Source organism: Peromyscus californicus, unplaced genomic scaffold, assembly GCF_007827085.1.
Source record: "Peromyscus californicus insignis strain IS unplaced genomic scaffold, ASM782708v3 Scaffold_19__1_contigs__length_69161282, whole genome shotgun sequence".
In the NCBI taxonomy this organism is placed as follows: Eukaryota; Metazoa; Chordata; class Mammalia; order Rodentia; family Cricetidae; genus Peromyscus; species Peromyscus californicus.
This window is the reverse complement of record NW_026294491.1, coordinates 11775305-11796993: the sequence shown is the minus strand read 5'-3', so window position 1 is coordinate 11796993 and position 21689 is coordinate 11775305. Positions and strand designations below refer to the sequence as shown.

Below are 21689 nucleotides of genomic sequence, written 5' to 3'. Positions count from 1 at the left end.
CCTGCAGGCCAAACGCCAGCGGGGACAGAAATTTCTGCAATGAGCACCTCATAACCATATGGAAGGCAATCTGTGGTCTCAGGACTGTGCAGAGGGCCATCGGGGACAGCCTCCCTCTCCCTCATAAGGTCCTGGCTGTCCAGGCAGGGCTACTGAGGGCAAGGGATTCCCCATGCCATTACAGGTAATGAGTCCTCAACCGACTCAGGCAGGGGCTGGGGAAGCCTGCAATTTGCCTGCAGCTGGCGTCTGCCGTTTCCAGCCTTTTCTGCCAAATGAGACATATCATGCACTAGGTCCCCTCCCCTCCCCCCTCCTGGGAAAAGCAGAACCGACAAACAACTGAGCTTGGGGAGAGCCTGGCCGCCAGCCCTTCCCCCACGTGCGGAACTAGCAGCGCCCCATGCCAAAGCGACCCCTACCCCAATCCTACCCCTCCTCCTACTCTTTAGTACTGAGTGGCTAAGACCCTGGGCCTGGTGTTCCGAGCCGGCCCGCACTTGCAAAGCGCTGGTACCATCTTCCCGCCCCCGCACAGCAGCTATTTATAGCTAGGGAAGCACCGCGCCTGGGCGCCGCTGCCCATCCCGCCCGGCGGCCCGCTCACCATCCCCGAGAGCGGCACCGCGCAGCTTTTCGTCAGCGCCTTCTGCCGCGAAGTTGTTGCAGCTAGTGGCTTTCGTTTTCGCAGGCGCACACCCACGCCTGGGCTCCGGCCCGGGGCTTGGTCGGGCTGGGCTGTCCTGGGCTTGTTGGGCGGGCTCAGTACAGACTCCACCAGCGCCAGCCGCCCCCGCGTGCCACTACCTAGGCCGGTCTGGCCTCCCACCTGACGTTCGGTAGAACGCCAGCCTAGTCCGGGCATGGGGGGCACCGCACCCACCGCCGGCGACTTCCTCTGTAGAGGCGTTGGGGAAACCACGGCCCTCGGGCTTCCTGCTGCGCCCCTGGTGGGGGCAGCTGCCCGAGCCCACCCCGGGGGAACTGAGCGCAGAAAAGCAGAGCCAGGCAGGCAGAGGTGAGGTGGTCGTGCAACCCAAGTCCCAATCCCTGCCCTCGGCCGCGGGCAAGTTCCTACCCGCCAGCTCCCCAGTGGCATCTGTGCAGGAGAGCTAGTGCGGGCGCCAGGCCATGGCCGCGGAGGCTTGCTCCTCACTCGTGGCGGGCCGGGGCGGGGCAGGCAAGAGCCGGACGGGCCCGGCGGTCGCTTGGCAGCACAACTGACTTTTGCCGGCCAATCCTGGCGGGGTCTCTGGACTAGCCGCCTGGGGTTCAGTGACGATGGGCTGCCCACTGTTTGAGGGGTGTCTTGTGCACAGCCCTTGGCACAAGAAGCTGTGGGACGGGGAGGTGAGTACTTTGGGAGGCAGGATGGCAGTAGCCAACGGCAGCATGCAGGGGCAATCTTGTACCTGCAATGAGGCTCCAACGTGAACGGTACCCTTCCCCGTTTGTGCCACACAGAGCCTTCTGGTATGTAGAAGTGTAAGTTGTAGGAGGGCCACATAGAGATGTCAGTCGGGACTAGAATGGAGATTTCTGGAGTATAAAGCTCCTCAAAGAAGGCTTAACAAAGATGTCATGATGAGACCTCAGGTGAGCTCTCCCGATGGAAGCCATCTATTTTCCCACAGGGACTAAGGGTGTGGGGGCTGGGCCAGGCAAATGAGGGTCCTCCCCACTTCTGCATTTCAAGAACAGGTGCCCAACTCCTGTGAGCAGCTCTGCAGAGTCAGGAAAAGGTACTGAGCCTGTTCTACAAAGGAAGGGCTCAGGAGGGAAAAGTATTTTCAGCACAGAATGGCACACACAACATCGGTCTGCACAGGACATCTTCAGCCTAGTGGGGCACGCTGCACAGAACAATCCACCAATGTCCCCGGTTAAAGAGAACATTGCGGGAAGGGACAGAACAAACTATGCGGTCTGTACGGAGAAGACACTGCCTCTACACAGTTCCCCTCACCGACAGGACCCCGAGTCCATTTCTTTACCACACTCCTAAAGGCCTCATCCACCTGGCCAATCATGACTCTTCTACTTCCGTTTGCCTTACCCTAGCTTCTGCCCACCAGTGTCTCTAGGCTTGGTACCTTTAATCCAAACAACCCTGGGGCCAACCCCCGCTCCTCTCACCCTAGAAAATAAACCAGTTTTCTGCGCTGGGAAGATGACTTTCCTGCTCAGCAATGGGCTTGCTGCTGAGGACATGGGAGAAGCAGACTTGGACTCCTAGAGGTCACTCACTTGCAGGTACCCACACGAGCACAAGCCTTCTTTAGGGATGCATGTTCGCCACGATAGGATCAAGGAATTATCAATCTGATTGTCTCTCAACTCACTACACCCTCATGGCATCCACATTGCTACTGTTCTTTGACAGACAACACAAGTGGGAAGGGTTCAGGGAGCTTGGGCACTGGTACAGTTACAGAGCTGTTAAGACTGGACTCATCATGCAGACCTAGCCAGCTCCAGCTTGGATCACTTCTTGAAGCTGTCCACAATTGCTGGAGCAGACGACATGACCAGGTGACAAAATGTCACTTGTATTTCACATACCTCACTTCATACCTTTTCTACTTCCTGAAAGATCAAGTCAGACCAAAGGAAGCTGAGAACGTGTGCATCACCTCTACCCAGGCCAGGAAGAAGCTATGTTGTCAGTGTCCAGGAGGCCTCCACCAGCAACACCTCCTCCCCAGAGCACACCACCCTGCCACAGACAGCTCTCACACACACCACGGTGAAAGAGTCTGTCGGCACAAATGAGTACCCCAAGGCTCCCGGGGAAGGGTGCTGAGTGGCCTGAAGGCACAGTACTCGTCTATCACAGTAACAGGGAAGCATACAGTATCTAAGAACTTGCGGGGTATGGGTTGAACAAGCAAAGTTTCAAGAGGGACATCCCTAGGAGAACCTCAATTTCCAGCTGGGCTCTGGAGGCCTTGGCATAACCACCTAACCTTGTTTTTTGAGATAGGATCTCACTGTAGTCCAGGCTGGCCTTAAACTCATGGCAGCCTTCCTGTTTCAGCCTCCTGACTGACGGCTAAGGTTGCATGCAGGTGTGAGTCGCTACCTATGTATCTTGCCCTGAACTCCTTAACCCTGTTTTTATACCATTTGATGCTCTGCACTCCAAGCCCTGGCTTGTGCCAACCAGCTCTTTCCAGAGGCATCATCATCCCTAGGTGACCAGCGATAACAGCCCCAGTGAGATACTTCTCACAGGGTGAGACTCACCCTTCTTATACCATCACCAGAGGGATGCTTTGGAGTATATTTTAGTGTCAAGTGACAATACTATGACAGAGGCTGACGGCCTGTGTACCTTGTATTCTTGAGAACTCTTTGGCTTCAAAGAGCTCTGAGATTCCTGGCCCTTGTCAGTAGCCTGAGCAGTCCAGTCCAGTGGGTCCTGGCTGCTCATAAAGCACCTGACTGTAGCAAGTGTGGACCACTACCACTACCTTGCAGAGAGCCACTCAGCCACCTCGAGGCATCCTGAAGGCCTGAGACTGGGGGCTCTGGCAGCTCTTATCATCCATGGAAGCTCAGATGACTTGGCCATCTTGATCACTCTTCTCCTGTGGGCAAGCAGGAGTCTCCTTGGGAATGTAGACTTAGCCTTTGGCACACCTGGCCAATGGCATATAGAGACACTCACGACTCAAGTGCAGGTGCATCTCTGGTCTTGTGAAGCTAAGTTCCGGATGACAGAGCTTAGCTGTGCCTGAGCCCTGATGGCTGAGCTACCCAGGGACCATGTAGTCCCAATGGTATCTTACAGCTGCTCCTTCTCAAGACCTGAGCCCTTGTAGACCCTCAAATCTTTCTTGGTTCCTTTCTTGTAGGCTTTTACTTCAGTCCCAAGGTAGAACACGTCTTCCTTCTGGGCTGGACTGAATGCTGGGACAAGAATGCTCCTTTAAGAGTCCTAATCTCTAACCTTACCACCACTCACCTGCCTCACTACTGTGGGACAGTGGCTCTGTGTAACATGGGACCAGGCGACCTTCCTAATACCTTTGTGACAGCCAGTTTTCTTCTTTGAGGTTGAGACAAAGTGGAACAGGCCACCCTTCCCAAGGTACAGAGACCTTAGGCTCCCCCAAAGCCATGTAGTCCACTTGACCTCTTGAGCTGGAACTTTTGGTCCTGAGAAGCTGACCCTCCTGCACGACACAACTGTACAGGGCCTTGAGATGTCCCTGTGCCCGACAATGCTGAGGGAGAACAAAGGTGAGGGAGCGTGAAGAGACTGGTGGGGCCATCTCCAGGCTGCCACTCAAGGGCTCTGCTCACTTCAGCGGCCAGCTGTGCTGCACCACTCAAATCTGCTGGCTGTGAGCACTGGTGTGCATGCGCGTGCGTGTGTACCTCCTATGCACAGGGCCACTGCTCCCCCAGCACTCTTGCGAAGGGAAAGGAGAGGACAGGCAGGATCGCGGCCAGGCCCCGGGCTTTGTCAACAGGCAGTAATGGGGCATGTCACCTTGGCTTAACTGGAATGACAAGGACGGGACAGGACCACAACTGCTGTGGGGGAAGTGGCAGGCACTGCTACTAGGTGGGGTAGCACTGGAGATCTCTCCACGCCGGGATCAACAAGAGAAGGAGAGGCAGCCCACTGAGAGGCAGTGAAGATGGCTGGCATCTGGGAGGGCAAGTGCACTTACTGTGGCAGGCTACATGTGACAGAGGTAGTGGGTAATCTTCATAGAAAGGGAAGGGTTACCAGAGGTCAGAGGAATAAATCAGCCTCTGAGGCACCTGGATGTGCTGCCTAGGAACCTGTGGTTGGCGCACTGCTGACAGGTCTGGACAGAGAGAGATGGCGGCATCCAGGTCAGATAGGCCCATTTTGTCTTACCCAGAGTGCCTCTCCTGTCCACATTGTTCCCTTCACTTCCTCCCTTCTAAGTGGGTGTGGACGGGTCTGGGTCCCCTAAGGAGTACCTCCTTAGGCTAACAGGGCACTTACAACAGGCTCCTCTGTACCCTGCCCCACCCCCACCCCCAGCTGGACGGGGGGCCCACTGCAATAACCCACTCTTCGGAGGACTGCAAAGCTGCTTCCATTTCATCTCAGGAGGGGACCCAGATCGTAGGAAAGCCTCCTCTGGCCAGCACATTGAAAAACAACCAGCATAACCTATACGTCTACTGATCCCCGGCCCCTAAAGAACAGCTGTTCAGGCTTGGGGATTCTGGTTCTCTGGCTGGCCTAGGGGGGCGTTTGTGGGAGGGGGTAATGAAAAACCATTGGGGGCAGGGCACAGTCTGTGAGATCGGATGGTGGCCGTCAGACTGTGTACAAACAGGTACTCTGGTGGACAGGCAGACAGGGAAGGGCTGAGCAGAACTGGCACCTTCATGGGCATTTCCAAGAAGGCCCATGCCCCACTGTTTCTTCTGGCTCTATGACGGCCGGAGGATGAACCCTTTGAATTCCTGGGTGATGTCAGAAGAAGAAACCCTACAGAGTAGGATCAGCTCTACATGCACAGTCATCCCCCAAGCCAGAACGGTGACAAATCCAGATGCAAGTATAAAGGTTTGACCCAGGCACAGGTCTCTACGACAGCCCTGGGCCTCTCACCCATGCTGTGAGAAAACCGGACACGGGTTTACCCACCAGGAATGAGGTCACCTGTTCAGAGCAGGGGCCTTGCTGATGACAAAATATGACTTAGGCTCAGCACTGTGGTCTTTTTCTAAGCCAAGCTGAACTTGACATCTGATTACCAGAACATACCCTTCCATGTACATACTCTCTCAGTCATGAGAGGCAGGGGTTTTCTCAGTCCACCTCAATGCTCTTGCTACTGGCTCTCTACCCTCTTTATTAGTGCTTCCTACATGAGGGACTCACTCCACACTACTTCTCTATTGTTTCCACACGAAATGCATTCTTTCAGATAGTAGGACCAAGTTCCATTCAGACTTCCAGAAGTGTTCCTCATCATCTTTGCTGAAGACTGGCAGACAGTCATCTCAGCATAGACCCACACTACTATACTAGGGCTGCCTGGGCTAAGGGTTGGGCATGGACTCAAGTTTAGGGAGTCGAATAGTGGACTCCAAGCTGAAGGGAGCATTCCCTTTACTGTGTGCCTGCACACGGGCATCCTCTGTCTTCTATAAAGGGACTGACTACCCATCCACAGCCTTTGGAAGCCCGCCTTGTTTGCCAAAGGCGTCCACACCTCTGCACCAGACACCTTTGCCCAAGGCAGTTATGCCTGTCTGACCCATGCAAAGTTATAGCTGAAGCATGGTCTCAGTGAAAAGACATGCTATGGCTAGGAGATTCCACTCTGGAAATACAGCCCCGTGCTAAACCCATGGCTGGTCTCCCTTTTAGGCCAGAGCTGGCCCTCATTTGCCTCATTGCCTCAAGAGCCCCATTCTGAATGCTTGAGCCAATGACTAAGTGTTCCTTTGCAAAGACAGAACAATGTTCAGGGCACTTGACAATCTGTACCCTGCCAGTGATGGGCTGGGGTCTATCTTAAAGGGTCATGAGGCCTCATCTTCACTTGTTTTGTTTGGCTTTTTGAAACAGGGTTTTGCTAAGCAGCGTAGCTGGCTGGCTTCAAGCTCAGCATCCTCCTTGAGCTAGCCTTAGAAGAACACTGGAATTACAAGCAGGTACCACTATGCCAGGCTCAACCGAACTTTGTTTTGGGACTGGTGCGATGATAGCACAGTTGGTCGAGATTCTTGCTGCTGAGCCTGGCAACTCGGGTTTGATTCCCAGGACCCAAATGGTGGAAGGGGCCTGCAAGCCATCCTCTGACCCCCGCACATGCACTGTGGCACGTATGTGGACACCCACACACATGTGCACATGTTTTTAATCCACCAAACTTCTGTGGTTCCTTCAGGACACTTTCCCCACCTGTTCAAGCTCTCGCACTTTCTGCACTGTCAACGAGCCGTGTCACCCATGTCCCTTTATTTATTCACCAAGTCCCTTCCCTATCACCGGCCCCTGAACACAACCTTTAACCTACCCCTGAGGCAATGTCAGGCCCTCTGCGCAGATGAAGAAACAGCCTACCAACACTGACTGGCTTGCTCACAGCTACCACAGTATGGGATGGAGCCAGGTGTGGAGGGGATTTCCTCTGGAGAGCAGAGGAAGAAGACAAACACCACCATGTGTATGTGATGGAGTCTTTGGCTTGCCCCTCCCAGGCAGTTCCTGGCCCCAAGAGCCTGTCACCATGATAACTAGGCAGGGGCAAGAGTTCAAACCCACTCTCTTAGAAGTCAAACTTTCCAAATAGGAAAAGCAGGGGGAAGAGGGAAGAAGGGAGAAAGGAAGGAAAGGGGAGGGAGGAGATGGGGAGAGATGAAAATCCCCCAAGGAAGGAGGCCTAGCACTGAGCTAAGAAGGGCATCAGGCAGAGAGTGCTGGGCGCACAGTAGATGAAGTCCACGCCTCTCGGGAATCACACCCTCCTGCTCAGAAGCTGGCAGGGTACAGCTAAGCAGGTGGAGCTTGGCCCTCCCTGGATCTTCTGGAGTAGCTGCCATCGCATCTGTTTTTCATTGGCTATGTGAAAAGGGTTCTCCTGGAAAAGGAGATGGAAAACCACTGACCTTATCCAATTGGCCCGCCTTTGGAGCTGGAGAAACTGAGGTCAAAGGGGCTGGGGACAGGAAGTCTAAAGTGGGGCAGGGTAGAGTCCTTCCCCAGTGTGTGTACTCTGGCTAGGTTTAGCTTACATGCTCACCTTCGCAGCCCACCCTGTTAGGTGTAAGCCCACTACCGAGGCTCTTGGCTGGAAGCCCTGAAGTGGGGCACTCGCAATGGCATGCACAGCAAAGAATACAAACCCTCAAGAGCTCAGGGCAACCTTAGGCTCTCTGCTGCCATAGGCATTGATCACAGGCTTAACCTGGTGACCTATAACCTGCTGGAAGGACATACTCTTCTCTGAGCAACGGCAATAGGTGGTACTGCCCAGCCCCCTCCCTCCGCTTCCATAGCCATGGCATGTCCAGCACTCCGGGATGAATCAAAGAGTCTAGCACTGCCACATCTCCCCCCTCAAACAGGTGCATTCTTAGAGTGACCTCCCCTTCCCTGGAACCCCAGAGATAGGGGTTCCCAGCTCCTGCTCCCCAAAACCACGGACCTCTCCCAGCTCCTTTCTTTGCCTAGGCCATCTACTCTGCCTTGCCCTACTCCACCTTGAGAGCTCTGCTGAGTTCCTATGCACATGCTGCATGGGATCCTCCCCTGCTGCTGCCCTTGGTTGGGTCAGTGCTGCCCAGCACACGGGTCTGAAGCAGTGTCCTGGGGGCGCTGCCTAAGGAAGACATGGTAGGACCAATTAGTCAAAGAGCAAATCTCTGAAAAACAGTGTGCAGCAGGAAAAGAAGTCTGTGCTGGAATGTTCTCCTCTGTGAAAATGCTAAACTCTTGACTGAACACTCACTCTGAGCAGAGTGGTTGGGGGTGGAAGGGGACCCAGGCTGAGGTTGTGCTGGACTTATCCACTAACACCACAGTCCATCGAGGGAGAGAACAGCAGTGGGCCAGAGTAGCTGCAGAAACTCTGGCCTGGAGACTAGCCCATAGGACAAGGTCCTGAGCCCTGGGCTCAATTCCTTGCTCTGCTGCTGGCTGGCTGTGTGACTTTGGGCACGTCATGCTGTAGCATCTCCAGGGACTTTTGTATCTTTTCAGGACTGTCCCAAGGCCTCAGGCCAGAAATGCAAAGCAAGGACTTAGGAGCTCACCCTTCTTCTGCCCGCGCACTCTGCCTGGCCGCACTCTGCCTGGCCGCACTCTGGCCTGGCCGCACTCTGGCCTGGCCGCACTCTGCCTGGCCGCACACGGCCTGGCCGCACTCGGCCTGGTCGCACTTCTCAGTGCCTCGAGGCAACAGCTGCCTCTGTTGGTCAGAAAAGAATGCACCCCAGAGGAAGACATTCTAAAAGTTGCTTACATTTGGATTTTTTGTTGCTTTAAAGTAGAGCTGTGACTGCAGCAGCCTGGCTTGGCAAGATTTCTGACTGCCACCACCTGGGCCTGGGTGTTCTATGCAGTGGCCCTGCCACAGTCTCATCCCCACTTCCTCACAGACAAGGCAGGAGACTCACAGCCCCTCCCCGTTGATGCCCAGGGAGAGGTCCAGTCTGAACCTGGACTAAGCCAGTCTCAGCTGTGTAGTTCCAAAAAGTTCAGCAGCTCAGAATATGGGAAGGATGGAAAGGTCAGCGCGGGCTCTGAGTCCATGCTAACCCCTTTAAGATTCTCAAGAACAGGACCGCTTCTCCCTGGAGAACTTGAAGTGTTTCTTTTGTTTACTCTGCTTGAGCAATTGGCCCATGGATCATCTCAGCAAGGCTAAAAATAGCAGGATTGCAGCAATTCCAGCTACAGCCAAGAAACTCACATTTCCTCAACTGAAACTTTCCCCTGCTTTTCCGTCCTGATTCCCACTATGATGTGACTGGCTTCCTTTCGCCTCACCAGCAATAAGTTCCTGCTGTATCCTTGGGCATACTAGTGAGGAAGAAACAGCTGAAGCGAGCAAGCAGGTGACCTGTAAGAGGGACAGCCACCACGAAAGAGGTAAAGAACAGAGAAGCTGGCCAGTTTTCTCACCGGCCAGGGTTAGTTATAACTACTGTCTTCAGTGACAAGCTGTCGTGGGGAAAGAGAAAAAGCCACAACCAATGTCAGATAAAGTCTTTTGAGAACCAGCAATTCTTGTTGTAAATGAGGTGACTGGGATGGTCAAACAGACAGTATTCTCCTCACACAGCCTCACAGGCATCTTCCCTGAGGACCACTGCTGACGCTTCAGTGGTGCCCTGGTGTCTGTCCACTGGAGCGTGTCTGCTGAGCTCTAGAGCCCATTCCTTCGCTTTCCTATATTCTCTGCCTTTATTCCCCTACCTCACACCCTCAGTCTGTCTCTGGAACCGCCTACTGACTTAGTTCAGAAAACCCAAGGCCCAGCTTAGGTATTGCTGCAGTTTCCCTGTCTAAGACAGGGCCTGTCCAGAGCAGAACCAAGGAGTGGCAAGTGGTACCCAGCCCAATCTGTTCCACTTCACCTTGTACTCAAGAAGCACTCCTTTGGTGTCACCCAGCGCAGCTAGGCCGTCTAGAAAGCGGCCTATGGCAGGTCAAAAACAAGAGCTCAGAGCTCTACAGTCCAAAGGGAGAGGCCAGGCCTCTGATGAGCCCCATGGACAGAGGAGAGAAAAGGGCGTCTGTATTTACAGCTCGCAGCACCTTATGAGTGCTCACCATTTCCCAGCAGCAGATATCAAGTTTATAGAGGACAGCACTGGTACGTAAGTAAGCCTCGCCAATGAGGACACCCAAGTAAAGCCTTCGTGGAGTCCTCCCTACTAAGTCCCAGCTAGGCAGTCTGGGCCAGGTGCCAATGCTCTGGTGCAGCAGTCAGGGGCAGCCTCCTCTTATTCCTCCCCAGTCCTGGGAGTGGCAGCCCCGATGAGCCTGGATGAAAATGCTACCACAGAGACCCGGCACAACCCACAGCCAAATTCAGTCCAGCTCAACACTATGGCCTAGCTGCTGGTCCGCTAACTAGCCTTGCTTCCTAGGGGAGGGCTAATGTCTTATGTCCTTCTGCTTGTTACCACCCTATTTATCCCTTGGGTAGCACTCCTGCTTGGAGCAGCTGGGTCAAGCCCAGTGAAGGTACAAGCGGATCACTGGCTTTCTTCCCTTGGGTGAGGCTACCAACCTCCCTAATCATGGGCTCGAGTGCTAGACACACCAAGGCTCACAGCCCTCCTGCACAAACCAGCCATGAGACCTGGGCCAAGTCACGGTACCTATCAGCATCCCTGGAAACAGGAACTTACAGTTTGACTAGTAATCTGAACCCTGGCTGACTATGTGGCAGGCTTGGGCTCTGGCACACAGCATGTTTACAGTGGGTCAACATGCTCCTTGCAGTGTGGGCACAGTGACAAGTAGAGCTGTGAAATATCAGTCACAGCTGTTTCTAGGAGGGAAGGTGATGCTGTGGGACAGACCTAAGAAAGCTATGGGCTAGCACAAACCAGGTAGTTCCTATCCTGACATCCCCTGGCTCTGACCAGTGCATGTGGTAGAGGAATCTCTCCATGGAGGCTTACAGGGCGTGGTGACATTGAGCTTCACCGATCTCTACCCAAATAAGCCGGAACTTGGGTCTGGTGTTGGGGACAAGGATTATCCACAGCCCCACCAAGCACAGTGCCTCTTTGAAGCCAAAGGAACAAAAGGAAAGCCAAGGAGTAAGTGTGCCTGATGCTGACTAGCGGAGGTAATGCTGGACCTGATCTACCAAATGAACGGAGGCCTTGCCATGGCTGGATTCCTGGGCACCTGTGCTCTGGGGCTGCTGCTCCCCACATACTCATCTCAAGGAATTCTCACAAGATGGGGATCTTTGAGATCACACATAGTCACTAGGCACCGAGCCGGGGGAGACACTAGGAGTGTGACAGTAGTGCTCTCTGAGGTTTGCTGGGTTCCGTAACTGTTTCCCTGCCTGGCTCTGCTGGTCTCTAATGGCTCTATGGGAGGAGAGCACTGCCTGAGGGGCAACCTGGAAAGTGTGTATCTACTCACTGGATAGGGCAAGGGGATTGACTTCCCCAAGGCCACCTCTACCTGGCAGCAGATGGAGTAGAGGAAGTATAAATCGTCCCTGCTGAGAATGGTCAGTTGGGGATTTTAGAGAACGTCTCTCCTTCTCCATCTGGCAGAAGGCTAGCCCTTCAGCTGGCCCCACCAGAGAGGCCCTTCTTCCCCTGTAACCACATCAAGGTCCTTGAGGCACTAGGCTCTAGGGTTAGGAACAACAGATACTGAAAAACTACGATGGCTCACAATGCCCACCCCTTTTGTTGGTCTAAGCCACAGAGTCAGGACAAAGGATCCACCTGGGCCTCTGGGGTGGCCGCCTTGTAGGAGTGAGCAAGCCCAGAGCCGAGGCAGACAAAAAGAATGAGCCTCCGGTGTGGGAAGGGGCTCAGCTCCCCAGCCACCTGCACACAGACTCAAACAATCCATGTTCCTCACTACGCCCATCGAGAGGCCAAAATGAAAGGCATCTATGAGAGACGGCTGGGAAGGGCAGGGCAGCGTCACTCTATGGGAAAGAATCTGACCCATAGATCTGACCCAGTGCTGGACCACCTGGCAGTCTAGGAAAGTACTAGGTGCACAGGGATTGCTCCCTGGCCTCCAGGCATTTGTCCTGGAGACTCTCACACAGGGGAGGTGGCTGCAGCAAAGCAGCAGGCTTTATAATGGGGGACGACATACATCCTCAGAGAAAGCGGCAACAGTGCAGCATGATGTAGCCAAGAAAGTGAGCGAGAGCTGCAGCCACAGGTACCAGCTCTCAGACTAGGCCACACAGCAAGGGATTGGCATGGTACACGAGCCAGCTACAAGTATGTTTTAGTCTGTTCTCCTAGAGCCTAGGTAGGCCTCACGCTTCTGGAAGACCTCAGCCACATGGGAGTTAGGGCTTTCACTACCCCTTACTTCAATCCTGTCCCTTCTGAAACCAGCTCTGGCCTCTGGGATCAGTGGAGGACTTCTGGGGTCCAAAAGACCTGAGGCTCCACGTGGATCAATCTATAGTCATAAGGACTAGCTATGTGTGTTCTAAGCAATAGGGACACTAAATGAATCCACCTGTTGGGACCATCCTCCTCCAGGGAAGCCTTGGGCTTTGTATGAGGCCAAAGGGGTAGAATGGCCTAGAGCTGAGCTTACCCGTACCCCAAATCTAAGGTTTTTCTTAATGCCTTAGGCGGGAATGTGTACTGCCCACCTGCAGTACCCATTGCTGCTTTCAGAAAGGCTAGAAACTGGGTTAAAACAGGAAAAAAAAAATCCCTGTCTGCTAAAATAAGCAAACATTTTTGGGGAAGATGAAAGAGCCATCTCTGGCTCCGTTACTATGGGAACACTTCAGAATCAACTAAAAGATAGGGAGAGATGTTCACCCTGGACAAAACAGCCTGGTTTCAGCCCACGCAGCCCTGCCCGCCCACCCGCCTGCCCAGAGGTGAATGTGCTTGCCCAGAAAACGCAGGAACCTTCTGGACACCCAGAGACAAGCCCTAGCTCTCCAGCACCTGTCAACCTGACTCGGCTTGTGCTTGCCTGACCTCCTCTTTCCTGACCCCTGCTCCTTGCTCCACTCTGCAACACCCCTAGCTGGCCTTTCCACATGCCTGCAGGCCCCGCCTCAACCTGTCTCCTACCCCTGAATCCATGGCTATAGGCCTTCTGTCAGCTCCTCCAGATCCTGCAGCAGGAAGCACAACAGCGCCAAGCTGAGCCCCGACCAGGAGTGCCCAGGAACTCCACCTGTCTGGACACAGACGAGACGGTTCGCTGGTATCAAAGGGCTGGGAAACAAGGGCCTTCAGCTGCTGACGGAGCTCCAACCTAGGAACTCTGATCTGTCCTTACCTCAGCCTCATGAACAGAGACTGCCCCCCCACCCCCAATTAAAACTCTTGTTGTTGGAGTAGGTAGGTATATTCCGTGTGTATGTGAACACCGGTGTGCATACGCACTGGAGCACAGGCGGTGGTCAGGGGACAATTTTCAGGAGTTGGTTCTCTCTTTTGCTTTACTGAGAAAATCAGTGTTGGTCAGCTGGGGCTGAAAAAAATCAGCTGTGATCAGAAAGAGACCAGCATCACTGAGGTAACATCTCCTGGGAAATAATATCCTCAGGGTCAATAAATGGAAGTTGTGGTCCAGAGGGGACTAGAGCTGCATTTCAAAGCTGGCAGCTGAACTCAGGTTACTGGGTTTTGTAGCATGAGACTTGCAGGGTTAAGGGGTCCTACAGGGTTAATGGGTCGGGGAAAGCAGTTGAGGCTTGGTGCTGAGAGAGGCCAGGAAAGGCCACTGGTGAAGGTGCAGCCTCCGTGCAGTGGAGACCCTAATGCTAGGAGATGCAGGACCACGGGACAACCAACAAGGACAGTAGCAGATATAGAGTGGAGCTGTGAATGATAGAGACTGCAGGGTGGAGCTGCCCAAGCCCAGAAGACCATGGACTAGATGCAGGACACTGAACCACAGGATTTGGTTTACATTGCTGGATGTTGGTTTTGCTCTGTTCAGATTGTGACTGTACCCTGATTCTTCCCTCTTGGAAAAAGTATTTAACTATCTTTTATTTTACAAGGAACTCACAGTTGAGAGACTCTGGATATTTTAAAGAGACTTATCATTTAAAGTGTTTGAATTTTTAAAGACCATAGGACATGTTTGTTTTGTTTTGTTTTTTTCTATCCTGGAACTCACTCTGTAGTCCAGGCTGGCCTCAAACTCAAGAGATCGGCCTGCCTCTGCCTCCCGAGTGCTGGGATCAAAGGTGTGCGCCAGCACTGCTTGACAAGACTGTAGGATTTTTGAAGGTGTAAAGTGTTTTAGATTGTAGCAGTAATAGTAATATAACTATTATTATTATTATTACTACGAACAAAAAAAGAAAGGAAAAGTTGTGGTTTAATAGTAATGTACTGGTGTGTCAGGTAGATAAGGGATCAATGTCCTGGTTAGTTTTGTCCGCTTGATACAAGCTAGAGTTATCTGGAAGGAGGATCCTCAATTGAGAAAAGCCTCCATTAGATTGCCTGTCTGTAGGGCTATTTCTTGATTAATTACTGATGGGGAGGCACCCCTGGGCAGGTGGCCCTGTGGTTTAAGAAAGCAGGCTGAGTAAGTCATGGGAGCAATCCAGTAAGCAGCACTCCTCCATGGTCTCTGCTTCAGTTCCTGCCTCCAGTTTTCTGCCTTGAGTTCCTGTCCTGACTTCCATGTATGATGAACTGTATAACTTGAGAGATGAGATAACCCCTTCCTCCCTAATTTGTTTTTGGTTATGGTCTTTATCACAGCAATGAAAAGCAAACCAAGACACCCACTGAGCCATCTTCCCAGCCCATGACAGAAGTGGGGTGACAAGAGGAGGCTAAGGTGGGGAGCTAGTCTCTCTGGAGATGCTGATTCCATCAGTATGTGAACAATGTGACTGGAGTTGCACCGAGTTCATTCCTCTCTCCCTCCCTTATCCATGGGTCCAGGCTGCTGTGCAACAGGCCCTGTGTGTAAAGATTCCTATCAGGAAGTCTGGCATTAGAACCCCAGGTTCTATCTACCCATGCCCTTTACAACCTACCTCCTTCCCTTGCCCTGTCCCACTTCCCACAGAGGCTCAGTCAGTTTCCTCAGGGAGGGCCCAAAGAACTGCCCCCAAAGGTGTTCTAATCCTGGCCTCGGTTTCCAATCTGCTTCTGAGCTGAGCGGCACCCCTCCCTGCACTTCCTACATGGTCTACAGCAGCCACTGAAGGCCTTCAACAAGATGTGCAAAGGGGCTCTAGGGCGAAGCCCCTGAATCCTGTCCCCCACCATATCAGCACTCACGGACTAGGAGGCTGTGCCTGGAGGTCATCCATCTCCAGGAAAGGGTGGAATCACTGTGCACTCACTCACTCACACAGACCAGGAGACTCAGAGCGCACACAGAAGCACAACCCCGACGAAAGCCCTGGCCCCTGACACGCTCACCTAAGAGGGCGAGGAGCAGCCCTGTGGGCCTCTGCCGTCCTCAGTTAGGCCTGGGGCCCAGCATGGCAACAAGGGTTGGGCTAGGGCCTGGAGAACCCAGGAGCCACAGCAGCTGCAAAGACAGCCTGGAAACTTCTCCAAGATTTAGTGTCAATGAAACAAAGAAACAGGGGTTGGGGATTTAGCTCAGTGGTAGAGCGCTTGCCTAGCAAGCAGAAGGCCCTGGGTTCAGTCCTCAGCTCCGGAAAATTAAAAAAAAAAAAAACAAAAACAAAACGAAACAAAGAAACAAACAACAACAAACCAAGTTGTTGAAAGTCGCATACATTGTTGACCCATGCACATATACAAACAGGCCTATTTTAACAACAACACAGGAGTGCTCACAGGAGCAGCTCTGAGAAGACAGAGCAGTTGTCAAGAGGCTAAGGTTTTCCTGTGTCTGAACTGCTGCTGGTGACATCGTGGTCCTAGTAAGCCTCCCACATTTTTAAAAAACTGTCATTAGTATATAACACAAGGGTTCCCTGCCTATGATCTGAAGATGAGGGATCTTCCCAGATCAGGTCAGCATGCACAGGCCAGGGACACAGGCTTGTAGGGACACTGCCACACCCAGAAAGGAACAAAGGACTGCCCTAAATGATTCTTTGACATGTTGCTAAATACTTTTCTCAAACTTGGTCAAGGATGCTGGAGGTACGTGCAGAGTTCTCAGGGTATCTCAGTAAAAATTATTTATGTTATTATTTTATGTGTATGGGTGCTTTGCCTACATGTGTCTGGGCACCACTTATGTGCATGCTGCCCTTGGTAGTCATTGGATCCCCTGAGACTGCCATTACGAACAGTTGTTGGCCACTATGTAAGAGCTGGGAGTCAAACTCAGGTCCTCTAAAAGAGTAGCCAGTGCTCTTAACCAATGAGCCATCTCTCCAGGTGCCTGCCCAACACTTCTTGCCATGCTAGGCATAAGCCATAGAGGCTAAGGAATTTAAGATAACAGAGGTGGCCAAGGAGGAATGCCACACACACCAGGCCCACAAGGGGTTCTCCTAGTCCTCCGCAGGTAGAACCTCAGGACTGCCTATTATTTGGGCAGGACTTATTTTCTGGAAGAAGGGGTTCTAGAAATCGCAGGAGGAGCTGTAAGGAGTGAACATAACAGGAAGCGGCTGCGGCACCTGGCTGAATGGTGACTTTTCAATTTCAATATCGGCAAGGTGGGAAGTCTCACGTATGAGGAAGGCATGGAGGCTTAGCCTCACCTTGCAATATCCCTATACTGTCTTTAAGAGATCAAAGGACCAACAGTAGGGGAGGCAGGAAGGAAATTATTTTTCTTAGTACCTACCATGTGCCAAAATCTGGGTTTCAGGCACTACACCATTATCTAACTTGGTTCCTACAATTACCCTTCTTTGTTTAAGACAGAGTCTCCCTATGTCCTCCTAGCCCAGACAATCCTGTCTGAGCCTTCTGAGTAGAGAATTACAGGCATGTACCACCACATTGGGGAACCTACAGGTATTTTTCAAGTCAGGTAATGGAACTCCACTTTATGAGGTGAGTTACCAAAGAGATCAAAAAATTAAACAACTTGCCTGACTCTAACTCAACTACAGAAAAATAGGTTTGCAAAAGGGCCACTTAATTAATATATAATGTCTTCTAAATCACTAACAAAAGAACTGATGGTCCAGCAGAACAAAGACTATGAACAGAAACTGTATAAAAGCTAAAACTGTTGGACTGGGACACAGTTCAGTGGTAGTTTGCTTCCCTACATGTGTGAGGTCCTAGGCTCAATGCCCGACGCCACAGAAAAATAATTTCTACAGTTAATATATTATACAGAATCTCATTCACAGGGAATGAAACATGGTAAGAGAGTCCCCCGTCTCTTACTAAAAAGCAAATATTCACCCAGGAGGCTGAAGTGGAGAATCATGAGTTTCTACATAGCAAGCCTGTTTCCCCACATCCGAAATCAGAGCCACCGAGATGGCTCTGAAGACAGAAGCACTTGCTGTGCAAGCCTACCCTGAGCTTGATCCCCAGAGCCCAAAACAAATGAGGAAGTAAAGAGCTGGCTCCACAGTGCTATCCTGACTTATATTCATAAGCCACAGCATGCACACTATGATAAAAGTGTTCCCACACATGTATGCACATGAACACAAAACCCTTAAAACTATGAAGTTAAAAACTTTTTTTTGAGGGGGGCGGTTTCAAGACAGGGTTTCTCTGTGTAGTTTTGGTGCCTGTCCTGGATCTCACTCTGTAAACCAGGCTGGCCTCGAACTCACAAAGATCCGCCTGGCTCTTCCTCTCGAGTGCTGGGATTAAAGGCGTGCACCACCACCGCCTGGCGAAGTTAAAAACTATTAACAGTACTGATGAACTGATGAGGTCCTGAGAAACAAAGCATGTGTGTAAAGGTGGGGGGAGGGGGAGGTCTTGGAGCATGGTACCTGTTGAATCTTTAAAAGTACCACAAACATTTTAACCCAGGCAGGAATTCTATTTCTAGGCTTTTTCTTATAAATGGGCTCCCACAAATGTACAATGATAAATATCTGAAGTGTTGCTTGTAGTAACAGAAGACCGGGAATAATGTAAACATCCACCAGTGGGTGATGATGGTCACCCACCTGAATACTGTGCAGCTATATAAGAAGAATGATCAAAGGCAGGAATGGTGATGAATGCCTAGAATCCCAGCACTTGGGGAGGTAGAGGCAGGAGCATCTGAACATCTCTGACTACTCAGTGAGTCTGAGGCCAGCCTAAGCTAGAGGTCCCGACTCAGGAAAACAAACAACCCAAAAGGTGTGCGCTGGATACAACAGCGCACGCCTGTAATCCCAGCACTCAGAGGCTGAGGTAGCAGGGCTGCAAGTCTGAGGCCAGCCGGGCTATGTGGCAAGACCCTTTTCAGGCAGGGGATAGAGATCCCTGGTACAACACTAGCTTAGCCTGAGCAAGGCCCTGGTTTTGATCCCCAGCACTGCAATAATGATAAAAGGAATGAACATATTTTAAAACACTCTCTAAGAGATGCTATTAGGGGAAAAACAAAACAAACACCACTAAGGACAGAATTGTATATGCTTCTGTTCTCTGTGGTACATGCACTGGCTTATGAAAGGTCTTCTCGAAGGATGTACTCTTGGGACCAAGAACTGTTCCTGCTGTGGAGTAAGGCTGCAGTCTGGGCAAAGGGTATGTGGGTGCTCTTTTTCATAGCAATGACACCTACTACCTGCCTGTAAATGTCAACATAGTGAGCACAGGGTTCTAGACTTGAGTGACCCCCAAGCTACAGCCCGGGAGAAAGGATGAGCCATAGAACTGGATACTTCCACCACTTGACTAGCTCTCAGTGAGGGCCCTGGCAGCCTTGCACCTTAAAGATCTGCCCCTGCCACAGCCCTCCTGCCTGTCAACACCTTTGTCGGCAAACCCTGCCCTTAAATTTCTCTCTGAGTATCAAGAAATCAGGGGAAATACAGAAGAAAACAAGGCTAAGAGGGGTTGTGTGACATGCCAAGGTCACCTAGCTGGGAGCCAGCCATGCTGGGAGGGGTGCGGAGGATGGAGAAGACTTGGACTAAAGGTAGAAGAGAGCCGGCCCACCGTCCCTGGATGGGGCAGAGCACACATGGGGAGGCTAGGCTGGCAGGTGCTGAGGAAGGCAGGTGCTTCTAGGAGGCAGACAAGGGCAGCCTGTGAAAACACTGCTCTCCCCTCACCTGGAAAGGCAAGGCTAGCTGGAAGGGCACTGAAGGCCCAGCCTTGGGAAAACTTATTTTCAAGCAGTAGAGTTAGCCTTATCGAGAATCTCCTCGGTGCCCAAGATCACATGGGGGAGGTGGACCTGCTCCAGAGCTACAAGCCCCAAGTCCTCTCTCACTTGTCCCCCGAACACCCAGGCCTCTAGGGGACACAGAGCTCATCCATGCCTCTCCCCAGTGCCCAGGGGAGTAGAGACTTGCTAGAAGTCACTCAGTTAACTACAGCCCCCGTATCAGTTTTGAATTCTCTTGTCTGTACCCCCTGTCTGCACTCTGAGGATGCCACACACCTGAGGCTCTGCAAGCACCTGACCAGGGGGGGCGATTCACACAGCTTTAGTGAGAAGCAGTGGCAGCAAGCAGCCTCAGAAATCAACAAGGCAAAGTACTCACGTTGAAGAAATTGGTCTTGTTCCTCTCGCAGAAGAGCCCCTGTGCCGGCATGTGCTGCAGTTGTTGCCATGGGATACTGCTGCCTAGCAACACATCACGGGCCCACTGGAGGTTCTGGGGAAACAAGAAGTAGGTTGGAAGTGAGTGTGTGGGCTGCTCAGGGTGCCCATGGGAAGGCAGGTGGTCCCTTCTTCATGGCTGCACTGGCAAAAACTAGTCAACAGCAGCTCTGAAGACATCGATCCTATAGCTCCAGGAGGCTCTGGACAAGAGCTCTGAGTACTGGGTTGTGGGATGCATTTTTGGAAGTGATTTCTTTTTTTTTTTTTTCCGTTCATCGTAGCTGACCTAGGAATGTGGCTTCAGACTGCATAAGGCAGTGGGCATAGAGGGACCCTTCACTTTGCTTGACCCTGCAAAACTGCTATGTAGACTCAATGTCCACATACTACTGGGGACCCTTATTGGCCCCAAAGGCAGATCCCACTCATTTATCACTAATCTTTACTTATTATAACCTGTAGTAGAGTTGTCTTAGAGGCCTGGGCTTTGCTTGGGCCCAGGTTCTCTTGGCAATGGGGCTTCTTGCTGGAACCCATGTAGGAGTCCTGAGAGAGAGAAGGAGAGAACAGGGCGGGACAGGCTAACCTAAGACCTTTTCACTAGCCTACAGAGAGAACAGTCCTTTCCCATCAGGTGTCTGGCTAGCACCTTCCCCTCTCTGGGTATGCAGCTGAAATGAGAACCCTAGCCACGCCCCTTTGGGTCCATGGCCCCTTCACTCTTTCTACAGCACTCGCCCTCCCCCCAATCAGAGCTCCCTTCTGTCTTGAGGCTCTTGCTTGCCTTGCCTCGTCTTGGACCCAGCTTTGGACTCCAGGTACTCCAAATGCTCACCTGTTCCCATTCTGCCGGCCATTATTACTTTAGGTATAAGTAGAAATCCTGACTCCAAGTGAGACACACGCTGCCTGACATCTGAGCCTCTGCTCTGTCTCTACAAAGAGCCACCTCCACAAGTAGCTTCCTAGCATTTTGCAGGACTCTGTGGCCAAGGGTTTGGAACACACAAGAATGAAGATCCTTTAGCAACAGGCACAGGTGAGGTCATAAGTATGCACCTCTAGAAAATATATTCAAGGCAGAAAAGGCTTGAGTTTTCCATGGAGGCTAACAGAAGATGGCCACTTTCCTTCAGGCTGGATAGTTAAGCTGAGCATTGATTCCAAGGCCAATTTCTTCAAGGGCAAGACCTGGGTCTGAGTGACCAAAGGCTAATGCCTTAGAAAGTCAAGGCTGCTCTGCCCAAGACTACACCCTTGTCTTCTTACCTGACATGCAGGTAGGGTCAAGAAAGCCCTGGGCAGGCCTGCATACCAGGAAGAGAGCAACAGCAGCAGACAGAGGGCACTCTGCCCACATGACCCCTGAAAGCCTTGCAGGTGGAGCTGGTTCTGGCTGAACTGCTCTGAGTCCAGACTCCTGTTCCAACTTGAACCTGGCGTGCTGAGTGAGCAAGCATAGGGTCTAGCTCAAGGAGGGACTTCCACTGAGACAAGGTAGAGGCCATTCTTTCCGAGGCTCAGCTGGTGTCAGGCTGTGTCCACTGCTTCTCGTACTCACAGGCCTTTCCAGGGCCTTTAGGAAATACGCCATCTCTTCAAGGTGAATAAAGAGGTGGGGTTCCTGCTTACTGAGCTAGGTCCCCAGATTTGAAGCATGGAGTACATGCTTCTTCACACTCAAGGAGTAGAGTAAAATGCTCAGTCCCCGCTTCACCTGGGCTGTTAAGGCTCCAGTAGGATCAATGGGTGATCCACATTCAAATGCCCACTAGCCAGGTTCTGGAAGACACAATTCCCAGGCCTTCACTCACGAACATTCTAAACTGGTTTCAAG

At 52.1% G+C, this 21689-nt stretch overlaps 1 protein-coding gene across 1 annotated transcript in view; it reads right to left on the bottom strand.

The window, feature by feature from the left end:
• Cabin1 (calcineurin binding protein 1) overlaps positions 1-21689 on the bottom strand; it is a 130874-nt gene that overhangs the window by 21541 nt on the left and 87644 nt on the right. The window contains 1 exon segment of the mRNA XM_052744675.1: positions 19791-19904. Within this exon segment, the coding sequence (XP_052600635.1) occupies positions 19791-19904 (114 nt within the window).